The following is a 16,618-nucleotide window of genomic DNA, read 5'->3' as shown; positions in this document are numbered from 1 at the left end:
TGCCACTCACCTGTGTTTCTCTGAGCTGAGGTAACAGACGAGGTGGCACGCCCAAAGCAGGGGCCCCGCATATGTGCTGAGGGCTGTTAAGAAGATGGCGGGAGCTTCGACGTAGCTCTCCAAACCAACAAGTCCAACGGAGACATCGATAGTGGAAACTTTGTTGGAATTGCCCTGCAAGAACACGTAACCATTTTTATTTTACCATCACGAGAATGAGCGGCACATGAACAAAAAGTGGCTTAATGCTTTGTAGGTATTGATATCCTTAACATCCGAGTGTACAAGTACTGTAAAAGTACAGCTCTTAAGGAACAGACATGCATTGATATATAGTAAAAGTCTTACACAGGTGTTTGTTTATGGGTGTCTTGCCTACAGTAAAGCATGGTGGTGGTAGCTTCATGATCTGGTGCTGCATGAGAGCTGCCAGCACCGGCGAAATTGGGTAATTGAGTACTGTAGCATTCCGAAGCAGAAACTGGGCTGCATGCCAGTTTTCCAACATAACGACCGCAAACACACTCCAAGACGTCGAGTGCTTTGCTGAAGAAGCTGAAGGTGTTGCCAAGTATCAAGTGTCTCTGGATATGAACCCAACTGAGCAACCGTGGAGTAATCCTCAAAGTGTAAGGAAGGAAGATGGTGAAGAAGAAGGTGTCTAATATCCATCATCTCCATCAGTGATGCCATCATGGAGGAGTGGAAGAGGATGTGCAGCGCTGATGAATTCTATGCCCAAGAGGATTAAGGCAATTGTATAACTATACTATTGGACACGGATTACTCTACATTATATCCAACTGTCATTTCTATATTAGTTTCCCTTGAAGAGATATAATCAAATGGTGACTCAAATATTAGCATAGTGACTTTTGTGACATTTGGGAATATAATAAAGGCTATAATGCATGTGTACACTACTACTAACTCCTTATTTCTAAAATCACAAATACTTCAACTTGCTGATATAGTTCATCTTCAAACAGCTAAAATAATGCATAAGGCTAAAAATAAGCAATTAGCTAAAAATATCATCCAATACTTCTCTACAAGAGAGGAGAAATATGATCTCAGGGAAGAAGTACATTTGAAACACTTCTATGCTAGGACTACGTTATGCTAGCCATAGCATTTCAGTATGTGGAATCAAACTATGGAATGGATTGAGTAAGGAAATCAAACAATGCACAACGATGAGCCAATTCAAGAAACAATACAAGCAGTTGATGTTTGCTAAATACAAGGATGAAGAGTCTTGAACCAGTCATGATGTGCTATATATATCACTATATTGACACGCACTATGGTACCCATTATGGCATTGGATGCTCATATTACCTCATACTTGGGAACGTTACAAAAAAAAAACAAATTAAAAAAAAAACAAACTTGAACTATATTAGGAAAGAAGGAAGTGAACAAATGTAACAGTTAGTGATTGTAAAAGTACCAGATGGAGGGGTAGGATTTAATAAGCTTTGCTTCTTCCTACTCCTTTTGGACATGTGGAACTGGGAACTGATTATGTGATGCATCAAATTGTAATCGGATGCATGTTCAAATGAAATAAAACCATGAGCATTACCATTGCACTACGATGCAAAGGAAAAACACAACAGTTAACCTCTTCACAGGTTGCAACGACCAATAGCATGCTTAATACACTGGTAAAACCCAAGTGTCTGGTGCATATTGTATGTACTGTACAACGCATATGACTTGCTTACAGGCATTTCTAATAGCAAGGCAAACGTGCAATAGAAGCAACACACCGACTAAATCCAAACATGGACAACCACAACCCATTTATTTACATCAACAAACAAGCTCCCAAATAGCAAATAGCAATAGCAAAACCCAAATTGGACTTGTAGAGTCAATGGCCGAATTAAAACAAAGATGAGTTATCAGCACAATGTCAAATCTGTCAAACAACACAGCTTTCGGGCAGGTTTGTACGGCTGCTTGTGTCACCTGTTTTGTATTTCAGGATGTTTATTGTCATAGACACAGTAGAAACACAGTGGTAACACTGGGTGAGCAATGAAAATCTTACTTTGCAAGTTTCCCTCCACTCTAAGACAAAGACAAAAGTTCTAAGCCATATAAAACAAATTTCAAAAAACTTTTTTTGGTTTACAATTCAGGCTAAAAGTATGCCTCAGTTGCATACAATGGGGTGTGCGTCTTGTGTTAATACAGTATATTACCCTAAGTGTTCTTTGCAAGTGCTAGCATTTTCCTAAAGACGGTGAGAAAAACTACACAATTCAAGCAATAACTCATTGATTCGTTCACAACGGATTCATTAGATTTGCATGATTTCTTATGGGGGAAAAATGTATTCAGTTTGAGTCGGACTTCTGGAACGGATTCATGACACTGCATATTATAGTGCAGTTGCAGTTGAGCTGCTGCAAAGAAATGAAAAGTATAATGTACAAAGGGTGTAGGTATTCAATTATTCAACTATTACACGTTGTATTGCACAGCGTAAACATTAAAGTCTGAGCAGGATTTCAGAAATATTGCACAATGTGATCCACAGCTCAAGGTTGTATGTCCTTTCTTTAAGAGTCTGATGGCCTGTGGGTAGAAGATGTTTTTCAGTCTTGTGCTTTTCAGGCTAGGCTGCGACGCTCCTCTAGCGTCTGCCAGATGGAAAGACGTGTGAAGACTGGGTTTGGTGGGTGGGTGCCGTTTTTAAATCATCTTCTGTGTTCTCTTTGTGGCACAGCTGTCAAATGTGATGTAGTGGTATGATGGCTACTCTACTGTTTTCATGACGCACTGGAGAGCCTGTCTTGTATGGTGCCCTTCCCATTCCGTACTGTGACGGAGTTGACAGGATGCGCTCCACTAGGGTTGGGCATCAAGTCTCGAGCATCAGTGGGAACTGGGAGTAACATTCGGATTCTCCTGGGATTGTTCAAATGTTCCGGTGCGCACTAATCTTCATCACATTTATTTTCAAGTTGAATGGTTTGATATTAATATACTGGTTGAAAATAGGGCTGCACGGTGAGCAAGTGGTTCGCATGCTCATATTCAATTCCACCCTCGGCCATCTCTGTGTGGAGTTTGCATGTTCTCCCCGTGCATGCGTGGCTTTTCTCCGGGTACTCCGGTTTCCTCCCACATTCCAAAAACATGCTAGGTTAATTGGCCACTCCAAATTGTCCATAGGTATGAATGTGAGTGTGAATGGTTGTTTGTCTATATGTGCCCTGGGATTGGCTGGCCACCAGTCCAGGGTGTACCCCGCCTCTCGCCCCAAGACAGCTGGGATAGGCTGAAAACAGCCCTGTAAAGCAATTCATCTGAAGATCTAATGCACAAAATGATTGACACTCCAAAAATATCCAGTCACCTAAAGTGCTTTACAATGGAATCAAACTATCCTCTTCTCACAAAAAGAAATCTCTTCGCCTCAATGGTGTTGTGTGTAGCCAAACAATCGTGACTTCAATGAGTCACTGTTGTAAAAAAGAATCAAGTTTGCCTACTTTTCACATCAATGTGGTGATTCATATTTTCCGCACACGGAATTCATCCCGTCGGGTGACTCGTCCCTACTTAACATTTGTACAAACTGGCTCATTTCTGAAGAATAAACACCTCCTTGCTGCCTTATTGACCATCTGGTTCAGGAGCAGAAATCTAAACTGTTCATCAGAGTTTGGAGTCTGGTATGTAGTAATACCATGAAGTATTGTAGGTTTGGAGAAGCTCTGCTGATTGAACATAGTTCAAATCAATGTACACATTTAGTGGGGGACAACTAAACAATGATTCAGTCTCTTTAGTAGTCTTTCGGCTTTTGACACATCGACTTGGTCATATTAATATTGTCCTTGCTTCAAATCCGTCATTGACACAGCCTCTGCTCTTTGTGTTTGGAAAGCTTTGCAGTCCGTTTCTCACATAAAAGGATATTGGGAACGTTCACAACTTTACTTTACTTTACTTTACTTTAAATGAGCGTCGAGTCGCCAACACTTGGGTACAACAGGCAAGCAGTGTAGATTATGAAGATGTGGATCTTTAGCCTGTTAGCCTGTAGCGCTAGCATGACGATCAGGCTAAAGGTTGCACAGCGTGACTCAGGTTCCATCTATTCATCTGACGTTATCATTCATTAGTGGCGAGTACTTACCGTACATTTTATACTTTAAATGTGGCAACGGAAACGACAAGGGGACGGTCCTGGGTCTGAATCTAATCTAATTGTAGCAGGAGAGTTTTGGTGAGGTCCTGGAACGCAACCCACCCCAAAAAGCGGGGATTTACTTTATCTTTATCGTGACTGTATGATAGCGTTGGCAGTGTTTTGGGATACACATTGGCCTGATTGATGATGTGGTAAATAATTGCTGCACAGAGACAATTCGAAAGGTCAGTTTCATTCCATTTTTTCTTTTGTTGGTGCTGTTCACACAAAGCCCTGACTGGGATGACAGAACTTCCCTAAACTTCAACTCTATTCATTCGAGTACATCTATCCCTCACTCTGATATCTCTACTGCCTGTGGATTGTCTGCAAAAAAGAACTGCAGTTGGAAATGTCTTATATTGTTCAATAATAAAGAAGTCATAGCATTGCAATTCAATTGATGTCAATAATAGAAAAGTGAGAAAACTGGCCTCAGTTTGCATACTCTGTCTTGGTTATGGTACAAACTATTGTCTTTTACCCTTGATAAGCATTGCTTGTTTATTCAACCATTTTGGATCACACACCCTACAACAAATCTTGCAATACTTACTTTTACACAATACTAGATATGCTATATTCATTTGGCAAACTCAAATGAGAATTTTACCCAAACTACTACATTTTATGTTAACATTTTGGGGTGTTTTTGGTGGAATTGATTAACTGGATTGATATTTCTTCTGGGAAAAATGTTAATGTTCTGTTATAATTTGAAAAAGTGTCATTGTAATTTTCATTGGAGGAGAAAATACATAATACGTAACAGAGAGATTGCCAAAAAAGTCCATAATTAAAAAGCGACAACACAAGAAGAACACTGGTCACAGCGGCTGCCAAGAGGCTCTCAGCATGATTAAAATAGATGGCAGGAGATTACCACACCAACACTGATGCACGGCGCTGGGAGAATCATGATTTGACGCCCTCATTCTTCAGCTGAATCTGGAACTTTACTCAAGGATGAAGTAATTATGAACACTTCCAAATACCCGTTTATATTTAGACAAAATATTCAAACACTTAATAGGAAATTTAACCTCATCAAGACACTTCTCTGTTGACTAAGGCCCATATGTTCAAAACCTGTGTCTTCACTTTCTACTTAGACATACCTACTGTGTGTCTTCAACTCTGTAAGAGGTTATTTTTCCGATCCGTGCCGTAGTACACAAAGCAAGATCAGTAAAGAATAATAAAGCTTGCAACCAGTGAATGGGGGAAAAATACCCATGCATACCCGCTTTATTGCTTACCTGAAAGTAAAAGAAGGCCTGGCCGAACCAGTAGTGCATGATGGTGGTCTGGGCTGCATCATAGTGGAGCTTCTTCCAGATGAACTGAGCCATAAAGGTTTGGATCAGGAGACAGCAACACAGCACTGGAAGGTTGTGGGCACGGAACAACAGGGACACCAACAAGACCAGGCCACTGTAAATCTCCCACAAGCCTCGGTTCTTCAGTTTGGAATCAGCTGTGATGATCTGGGATCGCAACAGGTCCTTTGTTCCCGTGAACAGGATTCCCAAAATGAACACATAGACAAAGCGTGCTTCCACGGTGCCCCTGAAAGAGACAAACGGACTGGGTCATTCCTGATAACATATCAGATGTACTCTATTTATTAGTAAACCGACTATGAAACTATGAATCATATGAAAATGTAACATGATCAAGAATTGTACTATTCTGACTACATGGGGAGTTGTTTTGTTTTTCTTGTGTTCTGTGTAGCTAAATAAACAAAGGCACTGTTGTTGCACACACACCATGTTTATCTGAGTGCTTTAGTCTTTTTATTTGCGGTGAAAAAAGCTGCAAATGAGAGTTGGACAAAGTCAAGTCCAACTCTCAACTCAAAAGTAGCAAAATCAGATTTGAATATAAAAATCCTTAGTCAAACTCCCCCAAAGCTCATGATGGATGAAGATGGTAGATCCTTGAACATGTGAAAGGATCTGCTCCTATGAAGTTACGTATAACTAAGCAGCATGGAGGTCTCATTACCAAGACTTCCTCCAACAAATAAGCCTGTCTCTCCTTCCTTTGCAACACCCCTTCTATTGTGCAAAACGACCACAGGGACAAAAGTAAAAAAAAAATGTGCTCAAATTTGTTTATATCGAAACCTTGTATTTTATCATTTTATTACTGTATTTCATATGCCCTGAATGACTTAATTTGGGCAGTTCTTCGGATGATGTTGTGGGGTCTTTTGTGACCTCTTGGATGAGTCGCTAATGTGCTCTTGGGGTCATTTTGGTTGGCCAGTCACTCCTGGGAAGGTTCACCACAGTTCCATACTATTGCAATATTTGGATAACAGCTCTCCCTGTGGTTAGCTGGAGTCTCAACACTTCAGAAATTGAATTTTGTGTTCAGCTGTGTTGTCATTGATTAATATTTAAATTTGTTGGATCATCTGAAACATTCAAGTGTGACAAAAAACACAGAAAAAAATAAGACATCAGGAAGAGGGCGATGGATGGGTTCTACGGACCGGACCTCATGGATTCATTCATTTCATATCACAGTCACTTATTATTCATGATTCATGATGTTTCTCGCAGACGGAGTCAAGGTGATATCAATAATTAAAATCATGAGACAAGGTAGACAGAATGAACTGCCTGAAGGGGACATACTTCATGTCTCACTATCTGTTGCACTCCTGTGTGAGCAGAATGACGATAATTTGGGGGCGCTTATGAGAATCAAAAACATAGAACTGTTCTGATAAAACCAAGATTTCAAACAACATACATAATAATAATAAGAATAACAATAATAATAAAAGTGCTGGTGTGTGGAATAGGCAAGTTGCTATGCATGCTGAATGTGCTCTTGGGAGTTTTCTGCCCAAATTAATAAAGGTCTGAATTACTAAAAACATTAGTAGAAGGACGTTAGAAGTCAGAAAACAAATGTAACCTACATAGAAAACTGCAAAAACACTTCAGCTAAAGAAATGACAGTTTCATGTAGCGATCAAAGGAACTACATAAGCCAGAGTTTCCTGGGGAAATCAATCTAACCTAATTAAACCATGGAATACAATTACACCAAAGAAAACAGCATCTCACCCTTGTCTTAAAGGATGATAGATCCACTCAATATATATTTTTTATTTTATGGAGAAAGCCAAGTTGTCAATGAAGAAGCTGAGTATTGAAGATCTCGGAGAAGAAATAAACCCTATATTCAATGAGAACTAAAATATTGTAATTCAACTGGTGGGTGGCAGGAAATATTGTAATGATTCATGAACATACCTCACGCTCGTCATTATCTGTGCTATTTTGCTTGCAACGCTGCCAAGAGATGCGTTCCATTTGTTTCTGGGTGACTTTGTCAAGCCTGAGCAGAGGGGGAAGACTCCGAGACGGGATTTAAAATGCTCATGACACTAAACACACATTCATCTTATATAGAGCGATGCTTGAATGTTGACATATGAAAGACAGGACGTCCCACACAAGGCAGACTTGCTTATTCGGGATGCTGCAGCGGGGGCGGAGTGGATCAGTGTTTTAAAGCAATTATCGGCTGATTAATCAGAGCACCCCTATGAAAAACATATGTACACGTGCATGTTCCTACAATGTACAATACAGTATAAGCTGCACCAATGTGTAGGATGCACCCACTAAATTTTGAGGGCAAAACAGAGAGGGATATTGTTGCAGATATCTGCGCCATAAAGAGAGCGTCTCACTGCTGCAGCTCACATTGTATTGCGTAGGGGAATTCCACCCACAATGAAGACTCCCAGGTACGACAGTAAAGCGGACTGCAAGGTGTTTTATGCCTATTTCAAACTACCGGCCTGGGCAGGGCAATGACCTTTCTGTTACGATTAAACTTACTTATGGAGTTAATTCGAAGGTAAAAAGAGTTGAAACGCAGCAAATTACACTACTTGATTTTCCTGAAGGTGTTTCACGTCTCCTCCAGGTCCAGGTCTAGTTGCTGATGGCTTATGATGCCATAGACTTCACCAGAACTTCACAGATCGTTACTGCAACCCTCATGCTAATGGATGCAAACACCTTGAGCTTCCCACAGGGACTCAATCGGAGACATGGCCACTACATCATGTTCACCTTCCTCAGCAAGGCAACTGTCATCCTGCAGGTGTGTTTGGACTCATTATGTTAGAAAACGGCCACCTGGCCAGTTGCCAAAGAGCGGGAATCGTGCTCTGCTATAGAATACAGAGAGTACATGTTAGAATTTGTGTTTCTTTCAAAGACACTGTACATCTGCCATTCATGTCTAAGCGGTGACATTTGCTGAGAAAAGAGTTTGAAGTTTATAAAAAAATAAATCCTTGACAGTGATAAACTGTTTCATACTAAATCAGGATCGACTGAGGAAAAAATAAAGACCATTAGGCGCTAATGGCAATGAAACCTGATAAGGCGTGCATTTTCAATTTACTGCTTAGAGGCAACAATGCTGATTATATTCTCAGAAAAGCAGAACATTAACATTTCTAATAAGATGAAAGGACTTATCAGGTTCCACAATCCTACTACGTCTGCATGCATGGTTGTGGATGACTACTGCATATCGTATCTGGACTTCCCAAAACAAACGGAAAAAAAACTCCACTAGTTGCTCTACATGTTGGAAGATGCAGTCAAAGGTTTTCATCTACAGTAATCCCTCCTTTATCACGGTTATTTGGTTCCAGACCCAGATAAGTGAATTTCCACGGAGAGGGATTCCTTATTTATATTATATTATTTTTGTAGTTAAAGCATAAAAAAACATGTTTTGCCTTATTAGAGCCCTCTAGACAGCAAATAACACCCCTATAGTCATCTTTATGCTCATATTGCCCAATATAGTAGGCATAAAGAAAAAAAGCCATCTAAGATAAGTGAACTGCTGCTGGTGTGTGCTATAGTAAATGTATTGTGGTGCAAGGAAAGCCGAGTGGGGCGTGGACAGGAAGTGGCATTGGGGGCTCCGAGTTGAGTTTAAGCTTGGCGTGGGTGACGACAGCCGCAGTAGCTTGTGTTCGGGTTTACGGCGTCTGTTAGATTATTCAACCCTGCAATAAGCGACCTGGCGAGTCTGGTGCTTGTGTGTCTCAAACATATCACAGTGACATTACTGACGCAGTGATCAGTGTAGAATACTGCACATCTTTGAATGCCTTATTTTTGTTATTTTACAAATTTTCTACATTTTTATACATTTAGGCAGAATACATAACATTTGCGAAAATATGCATTTTTTGATAGGCTGTATTCACCTGCAAAACAGCAGGATTTTATTAGTTAATGTTTTTAAAAAACCCCAAGAGTGAAGTACATAAGTAACTGCATACTGTATGAGTTGAATTATTGTAGATGGCATTGTTTGTCAGTGTTAAGAGCTGAAATACTGCTACAAACTCATAGTAGACATCCAAATAAATATAACACAGACATGTGTGGTAAATACATGCCAATGTACCCTTTTTTAATGTCTGCTTCCAGTCAAAGACTGTCTGGTAAAGTGCCGTCTCTTAACCAGCAGGATCCCGTCAAAGTTGCAAAAGTACTACAGGGTAATGGCTGCCCCTAAAAGAGCTGAGCAAGTATTGGACATTTATTATTAAACTGTGTGTTTTATGGAAGCTGTTACAACAGAAGGGGCAGAGCAATACACTCCATACAGCACTCCCATTAATATTCACAATGTACCAGATTCATCATTAATGTATGCAGTGCAGAAGCTCTTGGTAAGAAGAGTTATTGATTTTATCAGTTTGTATAAGCACTGCACATATGGGTGAAGAACATGCAGTGCCACTTTTCACAAGATATCTTACAGGATGGTCACACGGCCCTCTTTCTTTACTAGCCGAGCCTGTGAAGCATCAAAACAATCGTGAAAAGTAGAGTGTTATTCCTCAAAGTGAACCTTCCCAGTCTGGTTGTTTTACATCAAAATAATTCATTTATAAACGATAACACCAAAGCGCTTTGACGCTGTTAGGACATTTACAGTACCTACTGATGACGCAGCATCAGGACCAACCGCTTCTTCATTATTCGCTAATGAGACTCACACAAAATGCATCGAAAAAGACTGGCATTTTGAAAATCCAAGCATGTCATGATACTAACTTTATTGTGTGGCATTGACGGGAGCTTGTGGTCACCCTCTAAAATATCACCCCAACATTAAAGGTCGGTTCATGTGTTTATTCAAACAGTAATTGTTCATATGCAATCAGCGCTTTGCTCACAAGGTTGAGATAGGCAAGGCTTGGTCGAAAAATGTGATTTCCCAGGGGACAGCAATCTTTTCTTTTCCCCTTGGATATTGTCGTGACCACATCCACACATCAGTCACAATTTATAGTGTGCTCATGAGCCTTCGGAAGTGGAATAGCTCCAACATCCAAGAACACATGCTGCAACATGTTCAACAAAATATAAAAAAAAGAGCTGAAAGTATCAGCTTTGACATTGCTCAGGGTGGTTTCATTTCAGCTTTGTTAATTAATGCTAGCACGCTGGCTGGGCACTCACCAACCAAAGAAAGCAGATCAATCACTGTGTCGATTGTCCCCATGAACATTTCAACCTGACCTAATATTGTGTCTTTGTTGATAGTAGTAACAGGACAATCCTAAGTAGCTTTTCAAGGCAAGGCACAAAACAGGCTGCTGAGAGTTTTTGTTACCCTGGAAACAAGCACCGGTGTGGGTAAGAAAGCTAAGACTGTGCCCAATCCCCTCATGTTTACAATGTCCTCGTCATAAATCACCTGCATGAAGCAAACACATTCAGTAATACAGCCCAACAACCAATGTACTGCAAGGGAAAAAGGGAAAAGAAAGCTTATTTGAAATAGTACTGTATGTCCACACTTTGAGCCCTTCTTTCTGTGAGAAGCTAAGTACAGCTAAGTGAGTTGATATAATAACAACTGTGAAGCAACAGTATGAACTATAACTTGTCCACCAATCTTTCAAATTAAATTTCCTTCTAAAGGCTACAATACGGTCAAATGGGATATGACATCACCAAATATAATTGGCCTTTCTGGGGTACACCCTACTATCTGGCAAAACTAGGTAAAAATGATATTCAGTTGTCTTATTATTATTATTGTCTATAAAATGTCTTTTGTGTTCACAATTGATTTATTTTCTGTGAGAAACTTGCTTTGGTTAGAGTCCATTTTGAGTTGGCTCTTCTGGAACGATTAATGATGTTAACCACGGCACAGTGTATCAGGCATTCAAAAGATGCATTAAAAAACGCTGTGAATGATATGTCGTATTCTACACTGCTCACTAGGTGTCAGTAATGTGCGGTGAGACACACAAACGTCAGACTTGATCGCCAGAACAACAGGCTTTCATTGCAGGCTTGAATTGGTTTGAAAATATAGGCACAATAATCGTGAATACAAATTCCTAATAAAAACTTTTTTGCAGTAACGCACGACCGACTAAAACTCAAATCTGAACCTCAACATCACGCCACTCAGCTCCCCTAGGGAACACATTTACAGGACAGGTCTTATTTTTGTTTTCAATTTTCCCTTATGTCCACTATGTTGGGTAATACAGCTATAAATGTGACTGTAGGGGTGTTAGTTTGTCTACAGGGCTCTAGTAATGTTAAAAACCATATTTAGAAGGTCATTAACAGTTTTTCTAGGCTCTGCCTACAAAAATATTCATCCATGAATATTCATCCATCATTATTCACATTTAATACGATGATTAAGGGTAAAGACTAAGATGTGTCATGGATATTGGTTCTTCTTAAATGAAATGGCAAGAAAATGTACTGCCAATGACAGCAACTATAGAGGACAGGAATATCTTGTGTGTGTGTGTGTGTGTTTGCGTGTCTGTGTTCAGGGTTCACAGGTGTCTTGAGATGGGCTTGAATACATTTCCATTTTTAAGTGTGATCTGTATGCATGAATATATTTGAACTGGGAACAGGCATAACGGTCCTGTACATGATAAAATGGGTCATGTTTTGTGCAGGTGAGAAAGATAAATATACATACAAACACAGATGAAAAAAAAACATTGTGAATGTTACTCCCCATTGCTTTGATGGCAAACTACATTTGAAAATGACATATGGTCAAAGCACAACAAAGACCAAGACTCAACCAAAAGCAATCTATCAAAACTATAAAGATAGTCTGCTGAGGTCCACTAATTGTTCATGATCTGCGATGCTTTCAGGATGTTCCCTTTGCATTATGGGTAAAGAATCCTCCTGTAATTCACTCATAGCAGGCAGGCGGGCAGGCCAGCGGGACAAACGCTGTGCATAGTCTTTCCCGTGCCAGGTTTCCAGCGTTTTGGCACCAAAGATCACTTCTGTGCACGGCCTGGTAACCCAGGTACCAAATACTGTGTAAAGCCTTTGTATCTTCTTAGCGGTTAGCAGCTTGGTTCAAGTATGCCTTATTTCTAGGAAAATGCAACAAAATCTTTTCATGTAATGGTTTGTAGTTGCAGATATTAAACAGCGCTATTGTGTTATTGTGTGCACACATGGAAATGCTATTCACAGCAATGAATAACAACATTAATAATAATAATAATAATCATAATGATTAGTAACATATGTACTGCTACATATATTGCACGATTATTGAAACAGTTGGTCCCGTTATGCAGGCCAGGTTTCCTTTGAGCAAGCAGGCCTGGAGCAGGCCTGGAGCAGGCCTAGAGCCACACACTCGAGCCATAGAAAGGACTGAGCTGTACCATTGATTTGCAGCCCACAGAGTTTTCCCCACGCAAACTAAACTCTCTGCTCACATGTTGTCCCATAAATGCAATATTCCCTCACAACCTCTTTATTACGTTCTCTTTTCGATTGACCAATTCTAAACCCAGATGTGGGTTCATCTATTTATTTATGAACTGTGGTTGTGGTTGTGTTGGTTGGAACACTCTTGTTAGCTTCATCGTAGAAAATTTTTATGTATCCACATTGACTGGATACGTCATTCATTCTCATTCAGTATGTTTCCATATTTCCCCAATTTGTAAGCAGTGTAAAATATGAATTCAGCTGGTCTTAAAATTCTGATCAGGAGTATATTAATAATAATAATAATAATAATAATAATAAGGTACACGCCACTAATGAATGGCAATGCCAGGTAATTGATGATTGTCAAAGATCCTATATTATATACTGTATATCAGGTATATCATTTTTGTGCTAAAAAAAAAAGTCTTAAGCAGTGTTCGGCATTAATGGCCTGGTTGCGGTCTGAAGAAAGAGCATTCAGCTGTCAACATGTCAATCATGGAGAGTGTAGAGGGGAACTATAGTCAGTCTCTCGCATTGCTTCTTCAGGTGTGTTTTATATGGCTGTAGGTTAGAGGTTGAACTTTTAATTAGAGGAGCAAGTAGAAGTGACTGCCAAGGAGAACAGGAAAGGTTAGGGAAGGCCAGGAAACTGCTCATAGTTGGAGGCGCCTGAAAAGGTAGACGGTGGATTTCAACAGCCTTACACACTCATTATTTTCTGATAAAGTATGTAACTCATTCTAGTGGCTGACTTTGGTTATCATGGGTTACCTTACCTACAGTTCAGTATAACAGTTCTGGTGAATTCTACTTGGATTGAACTTGGAGACAAAAATGGAATGCATAGTTCTACACACGAGGTTGATGACTATGCATCCATAGAACCCCCTGTTGAGACAATACTCTCACACTCTAAAATTATGCGGTTTTTGATAGCTTTAACAGAAAATCCACCAAAATCTATAGTAACGAGGATGGTATGTTCTGATGCATCACTGTCAAAGTACAACACTAACTGTCAAGTGGCTCATAGAAACTTACTTGGACATATTTTGAGTGGGTTGCTGCCAAGGAAACAAGACGTTGCCGACAGCTGCCCGGTAGCTGTAAACCCCCAAGAGTCCAAGGGCGAGGGCCACCTTGGACACCATCGAGCACCGTCTTTGGATCAGGAAGTAGATAAGAGCCAAACAAAAAGCAGCCAGCAGGGACAGTACCACTTTGTGTTCACCGCTAGAAAGAGACAGACAGTGAAAGTACAATTCATTTCCGAATTATGGTACATGTCCTCACATAAAATAAGAGAGTTGACTATACCAGTTGAGTACTTTGAGACAAGGTGAGGCCAAATGCAACACAGCAGGGGACTTGCCAGAAAGCTTTTGATATTCTTTTTCATATTTGAATCCGCCAAGTCAATCTCACCTGTTCAGCCAATGGCCCACATCAGGAAGATGAGCCCACTGCACACCAGTCTGGTTGAGGGAGCGCAGCAGTCGGCAGCAAAGCAGAGTAAAGAGAGGCGTGGCTAAGGCTAGCCACTTCTCTGAGCAAACCTCGGTCTTGGGGTACCCAGGAAGACGGTCTTTGGAAGGAATGATATACTCTTCATCATCCCTTGGGTCGTTCTTCTCTCTGAAGTATTTGCGACACACATCCTGGAAGACTGCTAGGCAGAGAGTGCTGAGTAGGAAGTACCAGGTTTGATGCTCTTCCTCTATGAAGCTGGTGGACGCCAAACTGAGGGTATGACTGGCTGTGCCCACCAGCAGCAACACATCCAGCTCTGACAGTGACGACTCACTGCTACTGCTCTGCAGTGGGGACTGTGAAAAGATAGGCTGCTTTAAAATGGCTGTGTTTTACCTTTCATCCAAAGGACTTCTTTAATTCAAAAAGTGTGGACTTTCCCCATTTATCTGGTGGTAAATAGGCTGGTCTTTGTTGAGGCTCGGGGGTTCATCTCTTAAACCATGCCTCCACATGCTTATCACCTGATTCAAGTAGCCTTGGGTGTCCAGGCATGAGTCTGCCCTTCGTCGTCTGCCCCTCACAGGACCAGATCACCACTTCCCTCTAATACAATGTTTCCGATGTTAACTCACATTTCAGCATGACTAATCAAACATTTCTTGAGAAATTATCCTTTCAGGTTGTACTCCTTTGTCTACTTTATGTATCAGAAATGGGAAAGCCATGAGAGCAGTGCAGATCCAGTAAGTAAAGCACAATGTAAAAGGGGCATTAAACATCTTCCAACGTTTTTGGACTGTGGGAGGAAGCCGGAACACCACAGTTCCACCCAAAGTCTTGCCTTTATTAGAACCGTCATTTTATAACACTTGCCTATCAGTAAAGTCTATTGATGCAGATATCGCAGATAAAACGCTTTACCTTTGATTTGCTTCTCTCTAAATCTGTTTTGTATGTGGATACACTGCAGTTTCATTAGACTTTTTGCTGTATCAGTACCTTTGCAAGTTCTCAGAAGGGAAATGAGACGTAACCTTTGAAAGATCTATTATAATGGGCATAGCGATATAGTAATAAAGATGAAAAATTGATCTGGCTAATTCAAAAGATGAGCCTAAAACTTAGTTTAATTGGGAGCCAAGTTTCAAAACGGTAATACATGTTGCATGGAGTGCAAAAAAGCCCCCCAAAGCCCCCCAAAACCTGACAACTCAGTCGATGTACTGTAAATGTATCTAAACTGTAAAGGCTATTGAGGAGCATGTTTTTTTTTTTTGGACTACTGAGAGTGAACCTAGCGTATTAGTGAAGTAGGTTTAATACAGTGGTTCGGCTTCAGGGCCCACCATCACCCCTCAATGACAAGCAGTGCCCTAAATTGCAGAAAATGTCCAACTTGAACTTCAGTGAAGTAAACATCAGAGATGCACTGCGACCGGACAAATTACACCAATTACGGCAATGAAGCATGATGACGCTAAATATTGTCTTCCATCCATCCATCCATCCATCCATCCATCCATCCATCGATTGAAAAGCACAACTCACCTTCCCATGAAACTTTGGGCCCGGGGAGAGTAGTCTTGTTATCATGGAGAGCAGCAGACAGGATATTGCTGAAGAGACGGTGATAGCGGCAAACACTAGACCCCAGGAGAAGCTGCAGAAGTAGCAGCAGCTCTCCGTGGATGTGCACACCAACACATGCACGGAGGCGAGCAGCAGGCACAATAGGTAGAAAGGCAGGGATAGCAGGGACGAGACCACCGGGAGGTCCACTGCCGCTGCGCCACTCAGGGCTTGGGGCATCGCCAGCAGTAAGACCAACAGCAGCTTGGAGGACATCACAAAAAGACAATTGAGAGAAAGGAGTACAAAGCTTTTAGAATATCTGACAGATTACAGGAATGATATCAGACTTTTAATATACGTTTCTAATCAAAACAACGTTGTACGTGTTGGAATATGTGGTTGGGGAAGTCTACATTCTTGTCCCAAATACAGTGGAACCTTGGTGAGCGTTCTTAATCCCTTCCAGAAGGTCTAACTGTAACCAAAATGTACTCTAACCAAGTAAAAATAAAGTATGTAAATCTAATTAATCTGAACGGAAGGGACTGCTTAAGGT

At 40.7% G+C, this 16,618-nt stretch overlaps 1 protein-coding gene across 4 annotated transcripts in view; it reads right to left on the bottom strand.

Moving 5' to 3' along the window:
* Positions 1 to 16,618, bottom strand: part of pigg (phosphatidylinositol glycan anchor biosynthesis class G (EMM blood group)) — a 33,785-nt gene that overhangs the window by 6,525 nt on the left and 10,642 nt on the right. For all 4 annotated transcript variants that reach the window (XM_058063282.2, XM_058063281.2, XM_058063284.2 and 1 more), the window contains exons 8-12: positions 16,039 to 16,323; positions 14,443 to 14,843; positions 14,059 to 14,250; positions 5,473 to 5,782; positions 11 to 174 (exon numbers count right to left, since the gene is read on the bottom strand). In XM_058063282.2, the coding sequence (XP_057919265.2) occupies positions 11 to 174; positions 5,473 to 5,782; positions 14,059 to 14,250; positions 14,443 to 14,843; positions 16,039 to 16,323 (1,352 nt within the window). The remainder of the gene's footprint in view (positions 1 to 10; positions 175 to 5,472; positions 5,783 to 14,058; positions 14,251 to 14,442; positions 14,844 to 16,038; positions 16,324 to 16,618) is intronic.

The sequence above is a fragment of the Doryrhamphus excisus genome, linkage group LG22 (genome assembly GCF_037039965.1).
Source record: "Doryrhamphus excisus strain RoL-2023G ecotype Guam linkage group LG22, RoL_Dexc_Guam_v1.1, whole genome shotgun sequence".
NCBI classification, from domain to species: Eukaryota; Metazoa; Chordata; class Actinopteri; order Syngnathiformes; family Syngnathidae; genus Doryrhamphus; species Doryrhamphus excisus.
This window is presented reverse-complemented; position numbering and strand designations above follow the sequence as displayed.